Consider the following 26,078-nt stretch of genomic DNA (forward strand, 5'->3'; position numbering starts at 1 on the left):
AGTATAATTGCTTTACAATGGTGTGTTAGTTTCTGCTTTATAACAAAGTGGATCAGTTATACATATGTCCCCGTATCTCTTCCCTCTTGCATCTCCCTCCCTCCCACCCTCCCTATCCCACCCCCTAAGTGGTCACAAAGCACCGAGCTGATCTCCCTGTGCTATGCGGCTGCTTCCCACTGGCTATCTGTTTTACGTTTGGTAGTGTATATGTGTCCATGTGGAACAGGCTTTCTTAAATCAGTCTTGCTTAAAGGAATGGGAAAAGGAGCATAGTCTCACAAATAGTCAGACTCCCATACCAAAAGTAGAGAATTGGGACCAAAGTTTAAAAATATGATTTTAAAGCACTGTTGCTTTTACCAAAAAAAATCATAATCTCTTTCTGTTACTCAGATTTCAATTTTTGTTTTAAAATTATGCTCTTTGATCTGGTTGCTTAAGGCCTGACACACAGGACAACAAATAATATTTGTTTAATTTCTTTTAAATTTAATCCATTTCTCTTATGTCATGCATCTGTGGATATTTTCATCATAAGCTGACTGCTGTGGGCATCATATCTAAAATGGGGATAACATTTATGTTCTTACATAATCTGTGCTTGTTCTGAAAGGTTATATGGTTATAGTAGCCAACCCCCTCCCCCCTTTGGAAATAATCACTAGGGATTTAAAATGTTATCTACTATGAAGAATATTACAATAAATCTTTTTTTTCATGGAGTTATGGTTGATTTAAATTTTTAGTTTAAGCTTTTTGGGTATTTTGACCTAGAAAAAATTTTGTTCTATAAATCCTAAATATGAGTGAATGCAAAGTACGCACATGTGAAGCAGAAGTGTGTGTTGCTTCTTGTGGGACGATGACAGTTATTTTCCTTCTGAAGGGCGTCTTTGTCTTTGAGAAAGTGTATTTTATACTCATGCTGTGAGTCCGAGAAGTATTGACAAGCCTCTTTCTCATTGATCTTTGCTTTATCTCTTAGTGTGGCCGTCACCAGGTCCAGAGATGTGCCTTCCTTTGGACCTCCCATCCCCAAAGGGGTCACTTTCCCTAAGTCAAATGTGTTCAGGGACTTCCTTTTGGCCAAAGTGATTAATGCAGAAAACGCTGCTCATAAGTCAGAGAAGTTCCGGGCCATGGCAACCCGGACACGTCAAGAATACCTGAAAGACCTGGCAGAGAAGAACGTCACCAACACCCCTATTGACCCGTCCGGCAAGTTTCCGTTCATCTCTCTGGCCTCCAAGAAGAAAGAAAAGTCTAAGCCGTACCCAGGAGCTGAGCTCAGTAGCATGGGGGCCATCGTGTGGGCTGTCCGGGCCAAAGACTACAACAAGGCTATGGAGATAGACTGCCTCCTCGGGGTCTCCAATGAGTTCATCGTCCTCATCGAACAGGAAACAAAGAGCGTGGTTTTCAACTGTTCCTGCAGAGATGTGATAGGGTGGACCTCAACCGACACCAGCCTCAAAATCTTCTACGAGCGAGGTGAATGTGTGTCAGTGGAGAGTTTCATTAACAATGAGGACATCAAAGAGATTGTCAAAAGGCTTCAGGTCAGTGTTTTCCTTCCACTTACCTACATGCATGTCCCTTTCATAAAGCTTTCAGTACAGGCTAGAGCTAAGTTACAGAAGCTTGTTCTGTTCTATTAGCTCCTCTGAAAACTCCCTTAACAATGCGAAGGAACACAGAGTTTATGTCACACTTGCTTCCCATCATTTTTTTCAGAAGGAAAAGTAGTAGAACAAAGGGGGGAAGACACACTGACTGTGCATTTTTTGTTGGAAACTCATTTGCGTGTGACCTGATCCCATTGCCTTGTGACTGATGATGTAGCCCAACCAATCTGCTTTAGTTGGTGAAAAGAATTGTTGGATCGGGTATCTGCTGCTTTGAATGTCTGTCTTAAGGGCAAAATGAGTAGCAGAATACCGTTTTTCTTTGCTGCCAGCTCCCTGTAGGTCTCTGAGAAGCCGTTGAGACAAGTGTGTTCTTTTCGGCCTAATGAATGGAGATTAGTGAAGGCAGAATAACCAGGCTGCTCTTCAGCCGGCATTAGGGTATTCAGAAATAACCCTGCTTGCCATGCGTACCACTGAAGACCCTGCTGCATTCATTAACCTGTGTATCTTTTGTTTCTTTGTCTAGTTCGTGTCAAAAGGCTGTGAATCGGTGGAGATGACTCTGCGAAGGAATGGGCTGGGACAGCTCGGCTTCCACGTCAACTACGAGGGCATCGTGGCAGATGTGGAGCCCTACGGCTATGCCTGGCAGGCAGGGCTGAGGCAGGGCAGCCGGCTGGTGGAGATCTGCAAGGTGGCGGTGGCCACTCTGAGCCACGAGCAGATGATCGATCTCCTGAGAACATCTGTCACGGTGAAAGTTGTCATTATCCCCCCACATGATGACTGCACCCCACGGAGGTAGGTCTGAGAGTCCAGGGCCATTTGTGTACCGTGGAGAACATCCCCAACTGGGTCAGAGTGTAGGAGGTTATGAAGAGCGCTAGGTTACAATGCGATGCTGAAAGTTCCCTCCATGGAAAGTCTGACTCAGGACAGAGCTCCCTTTCAGCATGTGGCAGCAGCAACTGGAAAGAATCACTAACTTGGACCATTCACAGGATTTACATCTCTGAGTATATAAAGTCACCATTACAGATAGAGATGTCTGGTAACATCCATTTTAAACATCTTGCACCAGTAGCTGAGAAACAGTGAACACTTAATGTTAAAAAGAGACTCAGCGTGACAAACTGTTAGACTTTTTTCTTTTATGTTCCATGACACTCTTATTCCCCCAAATCTCCCATTTGTAGCCAATTGCTGTCCAAAACTCAAAGTGCTGTTTTTGACCCCTACTCTCTCAGCCTGGAGGGCTGAATGTGACTTACCAAGCTTTTCCTTAACTGCATCTGCATGTGTCAGAAATTGGCTTCAAATGAGCTGGTCCTGCTTGTGATGCTTGGGCAGTTTGGTTCCCCGACTTTCCCAAAGGGAAGCCCAGGAGCTCCCCGCCCCTCCCAGCTCCTGCCAAGCCAGCAGCACTGTTGAAAATTTAATTTCTCTGTCTCTGGGGAGGTTTCCTGATGGAACAAATTTAGTCAACTGTTTCTTTTCTCCTTTGGGCATGCACATGCTGTTTTTGCTGGGTTTTTTTTTTTTCAAGCTGTTAATTTGCTTTGAACCCATTATTTTCTAAGAGTTTCTGTTAAGCTTCGGCAATTAATTCTTAGGCTTTCTAAAGCCAAGACAATATTCTTTATGCTATTTTTTCCCCCAAAACATGACCAGTCCTACACCTGAGCTCTCATAGATTCATGAACATCAGATGGCAGAATATGTAAACAGTTATGAGGGGTTATTTGTGCCCTTTAAAAAGTAAGCGCAATGACAGTATCAATGTACTTCAGTTCCTGAAACCAAGTGTTATAGACCAGACTGTGCTTGGGATGGTATTTAATACTGCTTACCTCCTAGACGGCCCAGAGATTATGTGCTGATGTCAGAATGTGGTGAAAATCCCTTTGTCTGATAGTTTTAAGAAATGCTCCCATTCGGATGACTGGATTTCCCTGGAAACCAGAATTTATATCCAGAACTTTTTGTTTTAGCCGTCTTGAGGGCAGGGAGGGTATATTCTGAAAGTGCTGCCTTCGTTTCCTCAACCACATCGTATTAATGTTAAGTATTTTGCTGAACCACAATTCAAGAATGACTCGAGGGTGATCAGAAAGGCAGCTGGGTCCTTACAACGCTCTCCGAGTGCTCTGTGATTCTCCTCCTCTTCCTCTCGTCTGTTTTCCATCCCGAGGTCTTTCCTACAAATTGTCTGCTTTGTAGCTTATATGTCTAAACAGGCATCTATAAACTGGAGAAGATACCAAGCTGTGTAACTTGTCAACCTTAGACAGTACAGAGTTAGAGACACTGGTCTAAGGACTAATCTACTCGAGAGGAAGCCTGTAGATCTTGCGACACCATCTTGTCTGCTCAGGGGTCTTTCCCCGTGTTTCTAAGCTCTTCAGTTCGTATGGGGGAGAGGGAAATAGGTGTGTGTGAGTGTGTGAGGAGATAGGATGGAATGGGCAACATTACTGACATTGAATTGTGAATAGTAGTGACTAGAAAGATGGGTCCAAAGGCCTGGCCCTGGATAGATGATAGGTCCGTGACAGGAAGTGATTTGTCTACAGCAAAATGCTAGGCTAGATACGTCTTCTGTGGTGTGTTGGTAAAAACAACTAATATTTGCTGAGTATTACTTTAATGCGCCAGACCCTAGGAAAAGCACTTTTATATGGATTAGCACATCTAATCCTTATAACGACCCTATGAAGTAGTAGTATTAATATTACTCCTAATTAAAGGAAACCAACACTCAGGTTAGTAACTCCCCAGCCTCATCTGGCAAATTCAGGTCTAACTTCAGAATCCAAACTCTTGGGGCTTCCCTGGTGGCACAGTGGTTGAGAGTCCGCCTGCCGATGCAGGGGACGCGGGTTCGTGCCCTGGTCCGGGAGGATCCCACATGCCGCGGAGCGGCTGGGCCCGTGAGCCATGGCCGCTGAGCCTGTGCGTCCGGAGCCTGTGCTCCGCAACGGGAGAGGCCACAACAGTGAGAGGCCCGCGTACCGCAAAAAAAAACCCAACAAAAACAGAATCCAAACTCTTAACTTTGTATGCTCGGGACCCAAATCCTTTCCTATGTACCAGCATAAGCAGAGGTATGATGGTAAACTGCCTTTCTGTTGGGGAAAAGAACCTTGATTTGTAGTATTTGCTGTATTTGTCTTCATCTCCCAGCACCAATTCTGGGGCATCATTGTCATCCTCTCATAGCCAGGGAGCTGGCAGTGACGGGACAGAAGAGTGTTAGGAACCTGCCCCCATTAGAGCGCGGGATGGTGGGGGGCTGGGCTGAAGGAGCAGCGCACCGCACAGCCCCTCAGGCCTCGGAGACACACTCGGCCCCTTGCCCTAGAGTTTCCACCCGAAAAGCCACCATCATACCTTCTAGATGGGTCTGAAATGATGCCCTTGATACCTCTGGAGGACTAGAAGCCTGCTCTCCCCTTCCCTCCTTCAGAAAAATCTTGAAAGGAATAGTTGAAGCATTAACGCCTTGGTACAATTTTCAACAAAATAAGACAATGCTCTTCTGTCACTTTTTTCCTCTCCTCCGCACTTCACACTCCCACGGCTGTTGTCCTTGCAGCTAATTACTCTGCTCTTTGACTAGTCACTCTCCTGTCTGTCAGCTGGTGCTGCCGCCAGGAAGAGCAGGCCTCCTGGAAATACGCTGCCCTCCGTCCCCAGCAGCGTGCTTCTCAGGGTCACCGGGATCCGAGGGTCCCAGGACACAGACACCGGCATGGGGATCATATGTAATCACGAACACCCACGTATGTTCATATGCAAGAGTCACTAGTTTTGAAAAGGCAGGTGGTTTTTGTTTTGTTTTTGTTTTGTTTTCTTAACATCTTTATTGGACTATAATTGCTTTACAATGGTGTGTTAGTTTCTGCTTTATAACAAAGTGAATCAGTTATACATATATATATGTCCCCATATCTCTTCCCTCTTGCATCCCCCTCCCTCCCACCCTCCCTATCCCACCCCTCTAGGTGGTCACAAAGCACCGAGCTGATCTCCCTGTGCTATGCGGCTGCTTCCCACTAGCTGTCTGTTTTACATTTGGTGGTGTATATATGTCCATGCCACTCTCTCACTTCGTCCCAGCTTACCCTTCCCCCGCCCCGTGTCCTCAAGTCCATTCTGTACGTCTGTGTCTTTATTCCTGTCCTGCCCCTAGGTTCTTCATAGCCATTTTTTTTTTTTAAGATTCCATATATAAGTGTTAGCGTACAGTTTTTTGTTTTTCTCTTTCTGACTTACTTCACTCTTTATGACAGACTCTGGGTCCATCCACCTCACTACGAATAACTCAATTTCGTTTCTTTTTATGGCTGAGTAATATTCCATTGTATATATGTGCCATATCTTCTTTATCCATTCATCTGTCGATGGACACTTAGGTTGCTTCCATGTCCTGGCTATTGTAAATAGAGCTGCAATGAACATTGTGGTACATGACTCTTTGAATTATGGTTTTCTCAGGGTATGTGCCCAGTAGTGGGATTTCTGGGTCGTATGGTAGTTCTATTTTTAGGTTTTTAAGGAACCTCCATACTGTTCTCCTTAGTGGCTATATCCATTTACATTCCCACCAACAGTGCAAGAGGGTTCCCTTTTCTCCACACCCTCTCCAGCATTTATTGTTTGTAGATTTTTTGATGATGGCCATTCTGACAGGTGTGAGGTGATACCTCACTGTAGTTTTGATTTGCATTTCTCTAATGATTAGTGATGTTGAGCATTCTTTCATGTGCCTCTTGGGCATCTGTATATCTTCTTTGGAGAAATGTCTGTTTAGGTCTTCTGCCCATTTTGGGGTTGGGTTGTTTGTTTTTTTGATATTGAGTTGCATGAGCTGCTTGTAAGTGAAAAAGCCAGTTTAACAACAACAAATGGGGCTTTAGTAACACCTGTTAAATCAAGCTCTTTTCCCTATTTGCAGGACATAAGCAGACCCTCTATGAATTGTTTCCAGAGGCAACTGTTTTAAAGAGAAGAGAGGACCGGGAAAGAAAAGCAAAATTCCTGAGACCCTACTGTGTACTGGGCTTTAAAAACAATCTTCATGGCAGCCTCCTTTCCATTGAAACAATGAGGAGAATGAGGGTTAGAGAGGTTTAGTAGCTGCCCAGAGAGTGAATAGGGCCAACTAGGATGACAGCATGATGGAAGCAGTCTTGGCAGAAACAGGTTTGGGATTTGGCTGCATACGTCATCAGAAGGCTCCCCCCAGAGAATAAGATGTTGCACTGCAGGAGGGACCCCCACCCCCTCCATCGCCAATCAGAGTGTATGACCAGCTGTATGTCTTGGTGTCTGTGACCTCTGACTCTTGAGCAGTCCTTCTCTAGGCAAAATTACAAGTACCCAGATAGCAGATTCAGTTGTGATCTCTGAATGGTATCGCGTGGGAGTGGTAGGCCATCATTCTGTTGAGGGCCACCAGCCTATGGGTTTGTTTCTTTAATTGAAGTATAGTTGATTTACATTGTTGTGTTAATTTCAGGTGTACAGCACAGTGATCCAGTTATGTATTTACATATATGTGTATATATTCTTTTTCATATTCTTTTCCCTTATATTGAATGTAGTTCCCTAAAGAAAGCAGTCAAGGGCCATTCAAGAGGAAACGCTAAAAACACATTACCTAAAAGGACCAGATCACCTTTTAAGTAAGAATGGGTTGCAGAGATTTTTCTTCATTCTAAAAAACAATTATTTCAAACTGCAAAAGCATCCTGCTTTAGAGCTAGAAGGGCTGTGAGAAATCATTTGGTTCAAGTCTCTCATATTTTTTAGATAAGGAACTTTGGTTCAAAGAGGTTACTTTTTTTTTCCCAAGCCAAAGTCACATGAATGATTAGGGACACAGCTGTCCCCAGACATCCAACTTTTCTGATTCAGGAGTCCAGGTGTTGTGATGTTCTGGTCAATATACCGCTCGGCTGATTTTTCTATCTGTATTTCTTAGTGTCTTAGGAATAAAGGAGAGAGTAGTGGGTAATAAGAAATTAGAGGAAAAAGTTAGAATGAAAAGACTGAAAAAGGGAAAGAAGATGGAGTGACTTTTCAATTAACTTATGGTTTCAGCTTGTCACCATGTGTCACTTTTAGCACCGAAATTGTAATTCCTTTTGACCATAGCTCTTTAAGAATTGTTGACATTTTGTCATAGCCCATGCCCGAATGAAATGCAATAGTCAGTATAAGATGAAGTTTGGGAACCTGGAGTAGAAATGTCCTTTAGTTAGTGACTAAAATAAGACTAATCTACAAGTAGACTTATTCTGTGGGTTCAAATCCTGGCTCTGCCACTTCTTCTTGACTGTGTAGTCTTTGCAAATTAATCTCTCTAGGCCTCTATTTCCCCGTCTGATAAACGGGGATAATGACACTCGTACTTCAGAGAGTTGGTGTAGGGCAGCCGGATTAGTGCTGGCCCGTCGTGAGCTCTAGGTGCCCGAGTTTTTATTGTTCAACACCAGATTTTACTTGGAGTAATACAATATAAATCCTTTTATGAACTTTCATGCATGTCATTAACAGCCAGCTTTTATCTTTGTCCTTCAGTGTACTGCCCACTTCTGGGTTCCATGCCTCATTCTCATAGGGGTAAGTAAGGGAGCAGAAGCTAGTGGTGTCCCGCCCCCCCGCCACCCCGTAGAAGGCAGTCAGAAGCGGCGGGGTGGCAAAGGTTCAGCGCTATGGAATCTTTGCTTTTCGTTCTCTGTAAATGAATCTTCTCTCCCTGCTTTGGCCTTATCGTACTTCATTCTGTGATTATGGAATATGCAGAAGGTCTCTAATAGTATGCTAAGGGTGGTAGGGATGAAATATAGAGAGGAGACAAAATCTTTGGCTAATGGGATCTTTTAACCAGTTTTAGTATTAAACATTCTGCAGCTTGAAAGACTCTTTCAAAGAGTGCTTGAACTAGAAGAAAGTTTAGTAATTATCAATTACAAGTCTTTCATTTTACAAAGAAACTAAGGCCCCAAAGCTGATATTGTCTATTTGATATTAAATTATGATTGTTTCTATTTTAATTATTTACTTATTCTCTACCCTGATGCAATATGGGCCTGAATCAGCCTATGGAGGTACAGAATTAAAATTCAGTGAGGGAATCTCTGTGTATGTGTGGTGGGGAAATGGGGAATGGGGGGAGGTAGATGGAAAACGTGGCCAAGGGAGAAATTTTTGAAAAGTTAATGCCCTGGAATACATGATAAAGGTCTGTACGTGTTCTGTACATGTGGTTGGTTCCTGGCAGCCAACAGAAAGGGACATGGGGCTTCCCTGGTGGCGCAGTGGTTGAGAGTCCGCCTGCCGACGCAGGGGACACGGGTTCGTGCCCCGGTCCGGGAAGATCCCACATGCCGCGGAGTGGCTGGGCCCGTGAGCCATGGCCGCTGAGCCTGCGCGTCCAGAGCCTGTGCTTCGCAACGGGAGAGGCCACAACAGTGAGAGGCCCGCGTACCGCAAAAAAAACAAAAAAGAAAGGGACATGGATGATATGATCCACTGAATTTACAAGTTAAACAGACCAGTGCTGAGGAGAAGCAAAGCTAGTGCTGATTTTGAGGTAGAAAGAAATTTTTCCATGCATTATTATAAATTTTTATTAATATTTCTTTGGCAAGCTACAACATTCTTGCATTTTGCATTCTTGCAACATTCTTGTATTTCCAGATCCAGAGCTCTAGATACTGCATGATCAGAAATGAAAGACTTCAGATATACTGCAGTAACACCTGTGTTAACAACCAAAAAAGTATGGTAATGGCATATTTTTGTCAGAAATATTGATTCAAAGCTAGAAATTATATCAAGGCCTAAGGTGATAATCCTTCATTTCAGAGAAAAGCGTTTATTATATAAGAAGTCAAAACTGCTGAAACTAATGTCAAGTAGGCCATACGGTGTTTTGCGAACTGTAGATCGTTATTCTTAAGTAGATCATGAAATGAGTTTAGGAGGTTGTACCCAATGTATTTTTTTAATGAAATGGATTAACCCAGAATATAGCAGAATGGAAGCTGACAGAGGAAGGGTGTATGTGTGTGTGTATTTGTGGTTGTGCTGTATCACAGTGTAAAATGTACTTGTCACCAGGATTGTGGTCCAAAACATTTGAAAGCCATTGTCATCAAACCATTAAAAGAGGCATAGCAGCATCTTGGGCATAGGGTCAGATTAAGGTTGACCTAGACTTTTGAGGAGTCGGAGGGAGAGGTTAAGGAAACTCCAAGCAAAGGTGCCCATTGGAGACTTGGGCTAAGACCGAGGAGGGCAAGGACCCCAGCAAATGCACATGCTCCAAAAGCAGCACTTTTGGAGCAGCTGTCATGGAGACGTGGGAGAGGACGCATGGTGGGGTACATTTAAAACGTCATGAGTCATACCCTGAGATACATGGACAAGGTCACAGCGGGGGGCCCGTTCCATTGTGTTCATTCTCCCACCAACATAAGCACCTTCCCCAAATCAAGACCAGGCCTTCGGCTGGATGCCCTTTGGACCTACACTGTCCAGTACAGGAGCCATGAGTCACCTGTGACTACAGAGCCATTGTAACGTGGCTGGTCCCAAGTGAGACGTGCTCTAAGTATAAGATACACTCCAAATGTACAAGAATGTAAAATGTCTCGTAAATTTTGTAATACTGATTTATTGATTACATGTTGAAATGATGGCATTTTGGATATATTGAGTTAAATAAAATGTATTATTAATTTCACCTGTTTCGTTTTATTTTTGTCGTATGGCTGCTAGACATTTAAAACTTACATACACGGCTCCTGTGTGTGGCTTATATTGTATTTCTGTTGGGCAGCACTGATCTGGACTCCCCTTCTGCTATCTCTAAAGTACCTCTTAAAGGACTATTTCGTAATTACTCTTAATCTTTTCTTTCCAGATCTTCCCACCTGCTTCTCAATCTTTGAAATGTCTTTAAGAAAGAAAGTCATTTTTTCTCTTAGTGATGAAATTCAAATGCACAATTTGAGTTAATGTTTTCGTGGGGGTAGGTTTTTTCAGTAATTTTTCTATCAATCAAGTCAATAATTGGTCGAACCTTCCTTGATTGTTTGGGTAAAGGTCATGGAAAGTGGGTTCCTCGTTTCCTGAGTTTTGGGGGATGGAATGATGGCACAAAAAGAGGGTGAAGTGATGGAAGACATTTGTGCCTGCCATTAATTTCACTCAGACTGCTGCCTGGGGACAGCTCTGCTATGGGAGATTTGTGGCTTTCAAGGGGAAAAAAAAGGCCTGATTTCAGATTGTGCTTTGTTCCCTGGTGATTTGATAATTGCTGATTTCAATAACAGGCTTTTTTTCCCCTCCTCCTGAGCTAAATTTGGCTCTCAGTTTGGATTTCAAGAATTCTCCCCACTTATTTTTGACTATCGGGATCCCAACGAATTCAAAACTATATACCCTTTTAGATCCTTAATCGTAAGGGAAGGATCTAAAGCTTCCCTTACGATTAAGGATATAAAGCTGACTCTTTCCTCCGAGGCCCCATCTTAGGGGTCTGTTCCCACCATGCTGTCTGGGCACCTTCCCTCCCCAGGTCTCAGTGCTGACTCTGCCCCCTACTCCACCCCCATCCCCACCAGGGTGACCATAGATCTCACTGAATTTTCAAGACTCCATATCTCAGACTCAGCATTTAGGATTGATCAAAAGAAAATACTAGTAGAATACTTCCTGGGATTCTGGTTTTTGAAAGGAAAATAATTACAGGCCTAATGATTGAAAGATGGTTTGAAACTTGAGAATGAAGTGTTTGATCCATTTTAACTGTTAATGAGAATCAGTGTGGTTCCACCAACAAGAAAAATCAATATTGATTTTTCTTCTCTCTGTGCCCTCCCCTTAGGAGTTGCTCTGAGACCTACCGCATGCCAGTGATGGAGTACAAAATGAACGAAGGGGTTTCCTACGAATTCAAGTTTCCCTTTCGAAATAATAACAAGTGGCAGAGGAATGCCAACAAGGGGCCTCATTCACCTCAAGTTCCATCCCAGGTGCAGAGTCCCATGACCTCGAGGCTGAATGCCGGGAAAGGAGACGGGAAGATGCCTCCTCCAGAACGAGCCGCCAACATTCCCCGAAGCATCTCCAGTGACGGGCGCCCACTGGAGAGGCGGTGAGTGTGCCTCCCAAGCTTTTCTCTGAATCTCTGCCCCAAATTTAAATAGCACCAGGCCCATAAGCACTAGCTTTAGGTCTTCCCATATTTTACTAGAAATCAAAACTTAAAACTGAGATGCATGCACTAGTGGTTTTCAAAGCATGGCAGCATTCCAAAGCCATCAGGATAAGTGAAGATGTATTCCAGCAAAGCATGCAGCTCTGTACAATGGTATTTGGGCTTTGCTCTTTCATTTTCATGTGATATCAACAGAAGTCATCACTGCACGCTCAGTAGCCATACGAGCTAGAACTTGGCAGACTCTTTGAGGTGACATTGACCATATCATCATCTTTGATAGTCTGTGTCTTTTGGAGATGAGTGATACAACAGTGGCAAGAGAATGCAGGCTTTTGGTTGAGTGTCTGTGTTTGTGTCACTTTGTTAATAAAGAATTGTGAGAAGGGAAATCCACTAGTATAGCACAAACATATTTTTCCACTGCTCTGAATGTAAAAGAAAATAGTGGATATGTTAAAACACTCAGTCCTGAGTAAAGTAAGCAAAAGGAGAGGGATTGAGGGATCCCAGAAAGTAACAAAATGAGGTTTGCTGTTAAGTTGAAAGTCACAGTGGATTCCCTCACAGGTGATAACTGGTGAACTCTTCCTTAACCAGCATGCCCTAGCACTTTTGTCTCGAATTCACTGTAAAATGCAGCACTGTGAACTAAGAACCTTGGCCAAAAATTGAACTCGATAAAGTACTCTTAAAATGTGAATACAAGTGGACTACATAATTTTAAATCATTGCACTATAAATTCAGTTACCCCAAATTACCTAGGCTAATGAAGGAGACGGTTTAACTCCGTAACCTGGTAGTGCCCTCCTAGAAGAAGCCAACTTCTTTCTGTCCATGCACCGTCCTTTCCCCATCACTGTGCTTGTCTTGATCACATCTCTGAGTGTTTTTGTGGCCCCCGCACTGCAGAAGGATCAGGAACCCTCAGAGCTGGTGGGGAGAAGTCTCTGTTCCAGGAGCTGCTATGGGTAGAAGGAAGGTCTCTGGAGCAAAAATGTGAGGCTGACTCATCTGAGCCTCAGGAACCAGGTCCAGCAAGAACAGGGCGCCAAGGAAAAGAGATCCCAGCTATGCTTCAGGAGTCCTTGGTTCAAGTTGAGAGCAGAAAGTTGGAGATTTTAAAAACCACACAATGATGTGTTTTATCTTAAAAGACATAAAACGTTGTCACTTAACTATTTCAGAAATACTGGAATACCATGTAGAAATAGTTTAATCACAACAGACAACCAAAAAAAAGCCTAGCTGTCTTTCTAAAATTCCTCATGTAATACTGGGGATTTATTTACAGAGCCTTGCTATTTATCTCAATAAAGGATTCCTCTCCCAAAGTGGCTGCATTCCCATCTGGACTCCTCTTGCTTTCATTATTTTCGAGAAGGAAAAACATCCAAGTGGTCGCTGAATAAATTCTTTGTTCTGCACATTCCAAACTTGGCTCCCTCTGAGGTGTGTGTTAACTGGAATTCATGATTTGGCCCACATTTGGAAGGATGAACCTAGGAAACCATTGTTTAGAGAAGGACCTTTTGTTCCTCTCAATGATATTTTCTTTCTCTCCAGGACAGTCATCAGGCTTTTATGAGTGAAATTGGATTTGTGTTATTTTCTTTATACAATAGTCCCTATAATAAAATAGCAGAATATATTTTGCTTCCACGTTGAATTTAATTTCTGCAACAGAAACTAAAGCTTATTGCTGAACATACTGACCTCTGAAAGTGCAAATATTTTTTGTAGCTAATTATCCTCTTAGCATGCAAGCAACTTTTAGTGCTAAAGAAGGCATCAACTCCATTTTTTCCAGTTGGAGATCTTTGAGTTCTGGAGGTTCTTTTTGTGGGTACTTGTGCCTGCCTTTCATCATAACTCCACCCAGAGGAAAGGGAATCCGCGTGCTCTCCCTATAAGACTAATAATAATAGCCCTGGGGCTCTCCAAGCTATAAGATGCAAGTGACAGAAGTGAGGCTGCCAATGTTTTTTTAACCTCTACTCACTTTCCCTCTGAGGCTTCTTAGTTTCAGATATCCTTGAGGACATTGGACTAGGATTTAAGATCTTATGACGGAGGGCTTGTAAAATCTGAGCTTTACATTTTCAGGTTATTTGTCTCCTCTTCATTTTGAAAGGTGTGGTAATTAGACGGCTATTCTTTCATGAAAATTTAAGAGTTCGCTGTCCTATCCCATCATTCTTAACTTTTAGTAAAGCAGTATTAGTTAAGTTTCAACTTTGAGTCATAAAAAGAAGGTACTGTTTGAGAAACTGTATTGCTACTGTTTGCAGAATATTTGAGTATAGAATAGACTCGTGACCTTCATCAGGAATACGTCCAGATTCCTGAGATTCATACAGTGTACCTGGGAATATAATTTCCTCCACGAAACGTAGTAAAATATAACTAAAAAATTTAAGCATTCCCTTCATAGTCTTACTGAGAACAAACCACCTTACTGTGATGTGGAAGTGAGGCCCCTGGCTGGGCGCACCTCCTCCATCTGACTCTCCCCTTCATACCAGCCCTGCCCTGGGTGCCATTTGCATCTGTACCTGGGCCATCTAGAGAGTGTGATATGGACCGTTCAGATGAATCACAAATAGTCAAAACGAATGCCCACGTCTGCCATTCCCTGAATCTTGCCTTACCAATAGTGGCATGAGCCTGATACTCAGACAAGGATAGTCCCTCGGTATCCGCAAAGATTGGTTCCAGAGCCCTCCATGGATACCAAAATCTGCACCTGCTCAAGTCCCGTAGTTGACCCTCACGTCCTCGGATTCAACCAATTGCAGATCGTAAACATAGTAGTGTATGTATTGAAAAAATCCCCGTAGAAGTGAACCCACGCAGTTCAAACCCGTGTTGTTCAAGGGTCAGCTGTATTGCCTTTACACAGTTGGTTTGTTCCGTTTATCTTTCTCCTCCAGGTTAGGCAAGTTGTGTTTAACTGTAGAGAAAGCAGCTGTATTTAAGCTTAAGTTAGCAGCCGCCTCAAGCCACTCTGCACGTGCTACACAAATCTGCCTACTTCATTCACCACGGTTGGACCCAGCACAGTTCATTTTAGATGAAAACTGAATATACTGCTTGTAGAAACTTAATCTACTGTTTAATCTTCTAGAAACTAGAAGCATAGTTTTTCTTAAATTGTGTGCAAGATCCCAGAGTTAAAGGCCATTCGAAAGAATTTTTTTAAAAAATACTTATGGAACGGATTATCCTTTTTCCTTTAGTACCAAGGTCAGGATTTTTGACATACTAAAAGGTATGAGTATTTGGAGTTTCTAACAAGAATTATTTCACTGACTTGTGCTCTCTATACATTGTTAAGAGAAACTGATGCAGTAAGAACAGATGACGCATTTGCCATCTAAGTAGAAAAAAGTCTGATTTGATTGGGTTTAAATACAGGAGATTTATGCTCTCTAGGTGGCCTTTCAAGTACAGAATTTTATGGTATTTGTGGGAGTAGTTCTTATTGACAGAATTAATATTTAACAAAAATAGGTAATATGATGCAGTTGGTCTTCCGGCCTCAAATTTATCTAGAGTGTAAGGGTAGGACTGAAATAAAAATAGCTGGCTAGGGCTTCCCTGGTGGCGCAGTGGTTAAGAATCTGCCTGACAATGCAGGGAACACGGGTTTGAGCCCTGGTCCAGGAAGATCCCACATGCTGTGGAGCAACCAAGCCCATGTGCCACAGCTACTGAGCCTGCGCTCTAGAGCCCGTGAGCCACAACTACTGAACTACTGAGCCCGCATACCATAGCCCATGCTCCGCAACAAAAAAAGCCACTGCAATGAGAAGTCTGCACGTCGCAACAAAGAATAGCCCCCACTTGCCACAACTAGAGAAAGCCTGTGCACAGCAACGAAGACCCTACACATGAATAAATAAATAAGTAGCTGGCTATAGTACATTGAACTTAACACATTACTGTGTTTAAATATAATGTGGGATCAGTAATAAAACCCTGATCTGGGTTAACATGTTCAGAAAAGCTTAACTATTTCAGAGGCTTTGCATAAACAACAGGCACGTTGGCACACAAAAGAATTTTCCTTTCTCTTTTTTGTAGATGAAGTATTTCCAGGCTTCATATAAATATTTAATGTCGGATCTTACTGAACCATTGATACTTCTGCATTTTACCTGGATACTATACTATTCCCCTTTCCCTACTGTATTTGGCGCTCAGCAGCTGGATGGAGTGTTGGTTCCTTTATGGAGTTACAGCTGGCTACACGTGCAGCCTCCCTAACTCCACCCTCCTCTGCAGACACAGCTGCGCCATACAGAGCATGAAGATTGTGCTGGAGGATACTGTTGAAACAAATGAAAAGAGTTCTCCTCTTTTTCTGGGGGGGGGGGTGGGGCGTGCCGTGTTGCATGCAGGATCTTTTAACCACTGAACTTCCAGGGAAGTCCCTCAATCTTTATTTTCAAGGAAATGTTTTCTAGGTTTATTTCGAACAGGTTCTGTGTTAATGATCCTCTCGCTGTCACTTTCTGTTTTCAGACAAAGCCAGCACGCGTTCATTCTTTACTCTTCCTTTGATTGGAATATTAGCTGTGGCTAGAAGTTTCATGACTTGTTCTTTCAAATACGGCCCTCCTGGATCATAGTTGTTTGAGTTGACATGAGGACCTTGACTCTTGGAATTCTTGAGTTTCATTGGGGGTGCTCAGGCTGCATCCCCATTGACTGCTGTATTCCCAGAGCCACTGGATGCTGTGGGCTTCGGCGTATCCGATACCATTTGCCACTCCCTCCTCCTTCAAACTCCTCTTCCTTGTCTTCCAGCACTTTCCTCCTGATTTTTTTTTTTTTTTTGGTCAGCTCTTTGCATTTGTCTTATCCCCCCCAAATGCTGTGTCCCCCATGACTCCTTCCTCATTTTTCTTTTAATCCCCTACTGTGCAATATCTCTGAATAGTTTGTTTTAGTAACCTCAGCCATCATCTGTATGTGGGCAGTTCCTGGATAGTACACGTTTGGTCTTGACCTCTTCTTTACTTTTCATATTCATATGCCCGTCTCCCTACTGAATATCTGCACTTGAATGTCACACCAGTGTCCCAGACTCACCAGCCCAAACTGACTTCAGCCATACTCCTGCCCGCCCTCCACCTCTTCCTTCTCACGTGTTGCCCATCTTGCTGAAGGGCTTTGCATTCTGCCCAAGTCGCCAGAGCAGAACTAGAATTCATAATTAGCCTCCTGCACCCTCATCCCCGTCTCCATACCCATTTAGTTATCAAGTTCTGCCCTTCGGTTGAGTCCCTCCTGTAAGCATCCTCCTTGTCATTGCCTTAGGGGCTCTCGTTTCACACTAAGATTTTTCTGGGCAGAACAGCCTCCCACTTTCTCCCTGTCCGCACTGCATACTGCAGGGATGGCCTAATACAAAGGGAATTGCTCCTCAGGCCCTGCCTTTCACCTTAGCCTTCCGCACAGCTTTCAGTATCAAGTCCACCTCCCGCTGTGGATTTACTGACGTGGCTTTGTCTTTCCCAGGCTCTAGGCTTGTGACTCTCTGCTGCCAGGTGTTCTCTTGATAACCTTTATACCTGCAGCTCGGCTTGACCTGCCTTCTACCCCATCCTTCAGCAGCTTAACAACTGCTGGTATTGTAACACCAAGCCCAAGCCTCACCTTCTCCGACACGTCTCCTCCCATCTCTGCCTTCATCTGCCCATCCTGGGAATTTTCACATTGCTGCCTGTCTGCTTCCTTCACAGAATTTATTATACCTCATTTTAATCTTATTGGTCCATTTTTCCAACTTAAGGTAGCCTGTCTTATTTATCATTGTATCCCAAGGACCAACCACTGATTCTGGCATTTTAATAGGTTTGCAGTGAATTTTTTAAAAACTTCATTAGTTAAACCAGTAAGCAAAAAAACTTAAAGAAGTAGGAACAGAAGTAAATCAATTTGGGAGAAAATAAATCAGTTGGTGTTTTTTTTTTCTTTTTTTTTAACTTTTTTTTTACTGTTGTATAATATACATAACATAAAACTTACCATTAGGACCACAGTTCTGTGGCATTATGTATGTTTCCATCCTTGTGCAACCACCGCCAACGTCCATTTCCAGAACTGAAACTCTGTGTCCATTAAACAATAACTCCCCCTCTCCCCAGCTCCTGGCTGTTACCATGCTACTTTCTGTCTCTGTGAATTTGACTATTCTTGGTACCTCACATAAGTAGAAACTTTATGTAAGTGGAATCATACAATATTTGTCCTTTTGTGACTAGTTTATTTCTTGTCAGTGTAATGTATTCAAGGTTCATTCATGTTGTAGCATATGTCCAGTTTTCCTTCTTGCTTATTAGCTCAAGCTGCTATAACAAAATACCATAAATTCAGTGACTTAAACAATGGACGTTTACTTCTTACAGTTCTGGAGTCTGGGAATTCCAAGATCAAGGTTCCAGGACGTTTGGTTCTTGGTGAGGACCCTCTTCCTGACTTGTAGAAAGGGCCTTCTTGCTGTGTGCTCACAAGGCAGAGAGCTCTGGTTTCTTCCTCCTCTTATAAGGGTGCTAATCCCATCATGGGGGCTCCACCCTTATGACCTTATCTTAACCTAATTACTTCCCAAAGACCCCACCTCCTACTGTCATTACGTTGGGGGTTAGGACTTCAAGGTATGAATTTGGGAGTGGGGGGAGTCATTAAGTCCATAACCTTTACCTTTTTTTTTTTTTTTTGCGGTACACGGGCCTCTCACTGTTGTGGCCTCTCCCGTTGCAGAGCACAGGCTCCGGACGTGCAGGCTCAGCGGCCATGGCTCACGGGCCTAGTTGCTCCGCGGCATGTGGGATCTTCCCAGACCGGGCCACAAACCCGTGTCCCCTGCATCAGCAGGCGGACTCTCAACCACTGCACTAACAGGGAAGCCCCCTTTCCCTTTTTTTAAGACTGAATAGTATTCCATTGTATGTATGTACCACATTTTGTTATCCATTCATCCATCAATGGACAGTCAGGTAAATCAGTTTATTTTTATAAAATTAAATGACACATAAAAGTGAAACACGCTATAATCCGATAAAGCTATAGAATTGAAGCTTAGATTTACATAGAATTCTTTGCTTTTTGTTGACTAAGTTTAGAATACTCCTATTTTAAAAGTATATTGTGGGTAAAGCTGTCTAAAATTCAAAGTGAAATTTCCTCTCTTTGGTTTCAGTTAGGTTGGGACTGAATTACGGCATTTTATTTGTCAGCCAAGTTAAGATAGAAAAGCAGAGGGCTGTACTTAACTTAAACTCACCGAGCTCTTAAGCCTTTTTTTCCCCAACTCTTCAAAGGAGTGAGTGTACTCTGGCATCTACATTGGGGTCAGAGTTTAGATAATTTGCAAGTTCACACTTTTAGATTAGAGAACAAAGGTGTTTCCTTTTCAGGCATTCAGGAAATGGGCACAGCGGCCTGAGCCTGGCACACCTCCCAGTTTCCTTTCTTTTATAAACTCTAGAGTGAGCCAGGGCATGAGACCAGGGTGCTCCCATGTGGTCCCCAGCTTAAGCTCTTGAATTGCTTCATCGTTCCTTGGGCCTTGAAAGTAGCTGCTTTGCACTCCACCCAGGGAAGTGTTCCAGGGGGCTCCTCCTTGCAGAGCCACCAGTGTTTTACTGTAACCCGCCCAGAAACTCCCAGATGTGCCAGGAGTGCAGGCTCGGCCGTCCAGGGGCCTTGACTTGCATCCCGGCCCCACCCCTTGGGAGTGATGTGATGGTGGGAAGTTCCTGATCCCGTCTACACTTCATCATCGCCAGGAACCAAACAGGCCACTAGCCCCACCTCTCAGAGTCAGCATGATGATTAACTAAGGTAATATAGTTACTCTGTGTTCAACCCGAGCTCTTAGGACAGGCCTGGCACACAGTGAGGCTTAGTCCCTGTTTGTCTTTGGTGTCGTTTTGTAGATGCTCTTCTACACACAGCTACGTGGAAGTCAAAGAGAGCTAGTTGCAGTTGGGTACTTAGGGCTATGGGTAGAGCTGGCCAGACTGGACTGATGAGTCAGTTTGCAGCCTAGTGCAGGTCACGCATGTGGTGAGTCAGTGTGTTTCCCAGGAGCAAGTTGTGCTGTCTTCAGCGCCAGCATCCTGGCTGCCCTCGGTGAGACGGAGAGGCTGAGTTCAGGAGGGCTGCTGTGCTGGGAACAGTCATGGTGAGCAGGTGTAGGAAATACTGCAAAAACCATCCATTGAATTAGAATAGACTGAGAGGTGATCTTGTAGAAAGCGGTGGTGTTATGGGAAGAGAATGAGGTGGCAGCTGGGCACATCGTTCTGCATGTCAGTAAGGAACTGTTCTCCTACGTGCATCCAGCCGCAGGGTCTTGCCCTCTTAGCCCTTTTTTTAAGGGAGTGCTGCATTAGGACCACCCAGGGAGGCCTGGCCTGGTCCCACCTTATGGGAAGGGTCTAAAGGCCCACAGTGGCCCTGGGGCTTCCTCCAAAAGCACCCCCTTGTCCACTCCCAGACACCTGACACGGGGAAGACCTTCCCAGAAGCCAGATCTACTATGGGTCCTGCTGTAGCCCTCCCCTCATGGAGGAGGCAACAGGAGTCTTAGGCCCTTTGCCTGACGAGGGCACGTCAGCCATACGGACACGTTTATCATTAGGAATTTAAATAATTCTCAGGGGTAGAAAGGGATATCCCGCTGCCTTATATTTGAAACCACTGACATTTTTCTTTAAGATTTGTTGATTGCACAACACATGTGTAAACGTGTGAGAATGAGACAGATGAGCTGCCTAGACCCACCCCCACAGTCAGCAGTGTGAAGTCTCCCCATAAGCCTCTTGTTCAGAGCCCGGGACAGTGACTGGTCTGACCAAGGTCTACTTCCACCCATGGAACTCTCTCAGTATGGTGACAGAGTGGCAGTCTGGGATCCACCTATCATTGAAGTGCTTGCCGGGAAAAGTGGGTTTAGTCTCCTTTTTACCTGCAGGAACGATTGTTGTGAAATAATGAGATTGGCAGAGTGTCCTTGGGCGTGGTCAGCAGAGTTGAATTGATCTCTTCACCCGAGTGTGTATGTGTGTCTCTGGCCACTGGGCTCTCGGCTGGTGACTTGTACCACCAGAGGGCTTGCTGGACACTGCTTCAGGCCACACGAAGATGGCCCTGGACCATTTTCTCTGGACCCACCTCTTTAGGATCTGCAGGCTCCTTTTAAGGAGCAAGCACCAATACACAAGGAGGGATGGCAGGGGAGGTGTTTGACTCCTACACTGCGGCCCTGCTAGCAAGTTCACTGCTGTCTCCCCACCAGTCCCCACTCCTGGGGAGAATCGGAATCCAGCCTGATTAAATAGCCTAGAGTCTCCCAATCTCTGGCTTTTTGTTTGACTCTTCTAGTTTCACATTATATTTAGAAAATGACAAATGACGATGGCAGCTCAATGGCACATACACCAGGCTCTGTTCAGAGTCCCTTATGTGAGTTTTTCTCAGTTAATCCACCCAACAGGCCCAGTAAGTTGGTGGCTCTTTCCCCCTTTTACAGATAAGGATGCCCGGGGATTGAGAGATGAAATCGTTTGTGCAGAGTCCTGGCTGGTTAGTGGTGGAGCTGAAATTAGCACCAAGGCCACCAGACTGCGGAGCCCCTACCTTAGCCACCATGCTGCAGGGATGAAGCCTACCACCATCTATAGATGGTGCTCAAGAAATACTTGCCAGATGAACGCATGCGTGTTTGTGTGCTAAGGGGGCCCAGCCACGTGTGCTGCAATCAGGGCCAGCTTCAGGGGTGTAGCTGCACAGGGCCACACGCTCAGCAGGGTTCAGTGTTCTGCTTGAAATTTGTAATACGTTTGAACAAGGAGACCCAGAGTTTCATGTTGCACTGAGTCCCTCAAATGATGTATCTGGTCCTGTCTGCAGTCCATTTTTATGTTCTGTCCTGTAGAGTCACCTTTAGATATAAAATTGACTCTTCTCAAGAGGCACCCGTGATGGGTGCCAGGCTGTGACGCTCCAACAGCTTGCCAGCAGCTGGGAGATGATGATCGGTTATCTCGGTGTGATGAGTTGCTGTATTTCCCTAACTATGCAAGAGTTATTCTTTGTTGTAAATTGATCTTGTCACAAGAGGTTCATCAGAATAGGACTTCCATGGTCCAGTCGGAACAGGACTTCCATGGTCCAGTCGGAACAGGACTTCCATGGTCCAGTTGGAATAGGACTTCCATGGTCCAGTCGGAATAGCTGATAGGGATCGTATGGTCAGAAAGCCAGGAATGGCTCTGGTTCACAAAGTTAAGAAGAGATGAAACAACAGGGGGGTGGGGTGATTGAATTTGAATACAACTTGTTCAAACTCTAGTCTGGATACAGCACCCGAATGACATTACCTTGAGTAATTTTAGAGAAGTTTTTTAAAACAATTCTGGAAGAATCCTGGTTGATAGGCATTGCTAAAAACAGACTTTGACTGGATCCTGTTCCCTGGGTGAATAGTGTTTTAATTGCTAAGTTGTGGTAAAATGCTGTGCTTAATTAAGGACTCGGATATCTCATTCGTCAGTCATTGCTGCTATCTGAAATCCTCTCGGTTGTTCTTGCCGTCATTCCGCTGTCTGCACTTGAGTTTACAGAGGGCCTTATCTCCTTGGACACATCCAAGCAGTGCTGTCACTTTGGAATAAAAAGCAGGAAACAGAGGCATAATTAAACCCGTACATAAATACTCAGGAAAGAAAAATTAAGCATCAATTACTCAGATGCTGAGAGTTCCTTATCCATAAATGGATGTCACAGTCTCAAGAGATCAATTTAATAAGAGTCTATCAATGTTAGTTCTGTGAGTTGAGTCATGGGAAGGGTATGGTGGGGGGCAGGGGTTATTCTATCAGAAATCTGGGGGGTTTTTTTGGCGCTTCTCTTCTGTCTTTTATCCTGACGTGAGGAGGCTTCTGGAAAAAAGAACTGATATTGATCTTGGACCATCTCTTCCTAATCCATCCCATTCAACTCTTTGTTTTCATTGCAGTGAAATGTGCTGCATATAAATGGAAAGCTGACTTGAGTGCAGTCCTGCAGACTATGGGAGTATTGTCTGTCGAGCTAATGATCATGACTTTTTCAATTGCTGCATTCTTTGTACAGTCCAAAAGCCCTGGTGTTTTATTTCTGCAGAGGGAAGTCATAGCCCTAGAGAATGTTTAAGATTGGTTACTTTAAAAACATTTAGTTATTTCTCAGCTAAATCGATAGAAATGGAGGGAAGAGAATCTACTGAAATTAAGGCTAAAAGATTTTTAGAACGTTTCCTTTCTGACAGTGACCATAGCATTCTTGAAGAAGATTATTTCTTATATTCCACAGAATCGAAAGATCTCACAGCGAGTGAAAGATGTATTCATCTTAGTCCTATAAACCTATTTGGGCATTAACATCCAGATGCCCGGGCTCATTAAGGCTGAGAGAACGTAGAAGGATCTGAGTTTATCTCAAAAGAGAAGAGAAGATTTGTGATCCATTAAGGTAGAGTAGGGGGGAGGTCAGAGATTCAAGAGGTTAGCATGCTGGCTTCCCATGTGAGCCAATGCGGGGGTTATTCTTTTTCAAAGTGGCAAGACAGCAACGAGCCCAACTTGCAGAAATGATGAGCCGCAGCCTCTGGCAGAAGCAGCCAGCCAGTGCCAGGCAGGTGGGTACCGCCCACTCCCTGACCTAGATCTGTGCTCAAATAATATTTGTGAGATGGGATCAAATTCAGAGTATTTGGAAAGAATAGTAAGTCATCAGAATAAGGGCTAATTCTGAATTTTTTTTTGCCTACCATACATACATCTAGAGTCATAAAAACATTTGGGTGGCATTTCCATCAGTTGCTGTATGTGTGTTCTGTGTGTGTGGACAGCCTGAAAACAAAGCCACTATTGAGTTATATAAATTCAGAAAAGGCATTGGAATGAAGGCTGGCCTTCTGGAAATGCTATTTTTTTCACTTTGGGATTACTCCAGCAACCAAATAGAATTTTCTGATACATTTGCCAAATAAAAGAGCTGAGGCTGAGAACTAGCATGAGATATTTTAGCTTAATGTACGTTTTGGAGAGCAGGGTAAGAAAAGCAAGCTCTAAATATAAATACAAAAGTTACATCTTGACTTTGGCTATGGAATCACGTTGTCACTTCTTCGTAGATGCAAAAGCATTTTAACGTTCACCGTGAATATAATTCGCTGGCTGTTTCTTGTTTACCCCAAAGAGAGCTAAAAAGTCATCAGGCCCCCAGACGTGGCATTGGCCCCAACCCCGTTCACATTTCTGCTGCCGTCTCCTTTCTTTCCATCTTTCTGTAACACCTCCTCCTCTTCGCAGTAAGAAAATCAAAGCAGCTGCAAAATGAACTGTTTTTTGAAGTTTCTCCGTATTAGGTGCATCTAAAAGCCAAACTCTTAAAGCAGAAAGGAGTGGTTCATGCCATTCCTTGATCCTTACCTCGTTTTCTTTGTAACCTACTCCTCCCATTCTTCCCCCACTCCAGTCCCCTTCCAAGTACTTCAGAATAAGCAGTGAGAAGTTTGGGAGATGTTTTAATAGAAAAGAAGGGATAACAGAATCACAGCTGATAACAGGTTTGTCGCTGAGGGAAGAACCAGGGCTCCCAAGTCAGATCTGCCACGTGGGCATAGACGGATTTGCGGGGGCGGGGGGCGGTCATATTTTTCGGTGCCTGGCCTTATTCTTTTTCTGATAGAAAAGCTTCTCGGCGTGATTTTATTATGCCTTCTGTCAGTTTCTGTACCTGAAGCCCCATCCTGCCCTGCTTCAGAAGGTACGCAGGTTCGCTGTAAAAGCTGCCATGTTTCAGTGAATCAGGTTCAGTCCCAAGGCTTCAAAACTTTGGCTTCAGTGTAAGACTTCATGTGCAAAATCGTCTGACCCTGCAGACCCCTTGCAAACTGTCTTATTAAGCACAGAAAACCCAGCCTTCTGTAGGGGGCAGAGGACAGTGGACTCAGAATCAAGAAGCCTGGCTTATTGAAAGAGTGACCTTGATTCCCCTCCCTCAGCTATAAAATGGAAATGACCTGCCCTGCTACAAGAGCCAGTGATCTGTACCAGCGTTCACTTCGGAAATAAAATATCACTGTTATCGAGATTTAGCTGATGTCTCGTCACAGTCTGCAGGCTCACTTGTTAATATCCCAGCAGTTGCCCCAATGCCTATTTGAGTGGAGAAGGTAGAGGCCAGAAAATCACGTCTCTCCGAACTCCAAAGCTCTGGTTTCTGTGTCGAGCCAGTCCACAGGGTGAGGGGTCCCTAATTTTAGAAAGAGGTGTATTGTGGGCTACGTGGAGCACATCTCTGCTGTGTTATTGTATAAACTCGGTCATTTCAGTGAAATTCAACAACTGCAGTTCTAGGCACGTTTCCATGGAAGTTTTTATGTGGTGATGCTACTATCAACCAAATGTATACACACTAAATAGCAATCTCTGAATATTCATTCCAGACTTTGAGTAATAAAATTGGAAAACAAAGAAGCATACAAAGAATGTACTGGTCTCACTGTGGTCATATACTCTGAGAGAGCCAGTGGGGAAATCGGAATTAATTGCTATGTTAATGTCACTGGGGCTCATTTATACTTCGCCCTGCCATACTACGAAATTGCATAAGCAATTCAGCCCTTGAATTCTGGCAGCTTTTGGAAACATACATGTTTTCCTTTTCTCCCCTATTATTTTTTCACGCCCCCACCCCCTTCAAGGCAGTTTTCCCGCTGTCCCCTTAGGGAGTAGTCTTATGGGGAAATTTCTTTTGTGGGCTTCCAGCTGGCTTTATTTTTATTATCTCCACGAAGTGGCTGCGTTTGTCCCATTTATATGTTATCCATCATGCATTGCCTTGGGATTTTCCCTTTGAATTGTTGACTTCACGTTTTTGGTTTGCACACACAGGCTGTCTCCTGGTTCAGACATCTATGTGACGGTCTCATCCATGGCTTTAGCAAGATCCCAGCCATGTCGCAACTCCCCGAGCAATCTGTCTTCATCCAGCGAGACTGGCTCTGGCGGGGGCACTTACAGGCAAAAGTCCATGCCCGAAGGGTAGGTGTGCCGGAGTTGGCATCGCTGTCTCTCATATGTAATTGAGACGTGTAAAAGAACTTCCATTCAGCCAGACTGGATCAGTTCACAAAAGAGCAAAAGGG

The 26,078-nt window shown here is 44.0% G+C and overlaps 1 protein-coding gene across 31 annotated transcripts in view; it reads left to right on the forward strand.

Annotated features, from left to right (window-relative positions):
- The window catches only part of SIPA1L1 (signal induced proliferation associated 1 like 1), a 501,244-nt gene that overhangs the window by 416,982 nt on the left and 58,184 nt on the right, over window positions 1-26,078 (forward strand). For 29 of the 31 annotated variants that reach the window (XM_030831557.2, XM_060294975.1, XM_060294973.1 and 26 more), the window contains 4 exons: window positions 989-1,562; window positions 2,158-2,432; window positions 11,533-11,802; window positions 25,825-25,974. In XM_030831557.2, coding sequence (XP_030687417.1) covers window positions 989-1,562; window positions 2,158-2,432; window positions 11,533-11,802; window positions 25,825-25,974 — 1,269 coding nt within the window. The remainder of the gene's footprint in view (window positions 1-988; window positions 1,563-2,157; window positions 2,433-11,532; window positions 11,803-25,824; window positions 25,975-26,078) is intronic. The other 2 variants (XM_060294990.1, XM_060294992.1) reach the window with 1 other exon arrangement.

The sequence above is a fragment of the Globicephala melas genome, chromosome 2 (genome assembly GCF_963455315.2).
Source record: "Globicephala melas chromosome 2, mGloMel1.2, whole genome shotgun sequence".
Taxonomy (NCBI): domain Eukaryota; kingdom Metazoa; phylum Chordata; class Mammalia; order Artiodactyla; family Delphinidae; genus Globicephala; species Globicephala melas.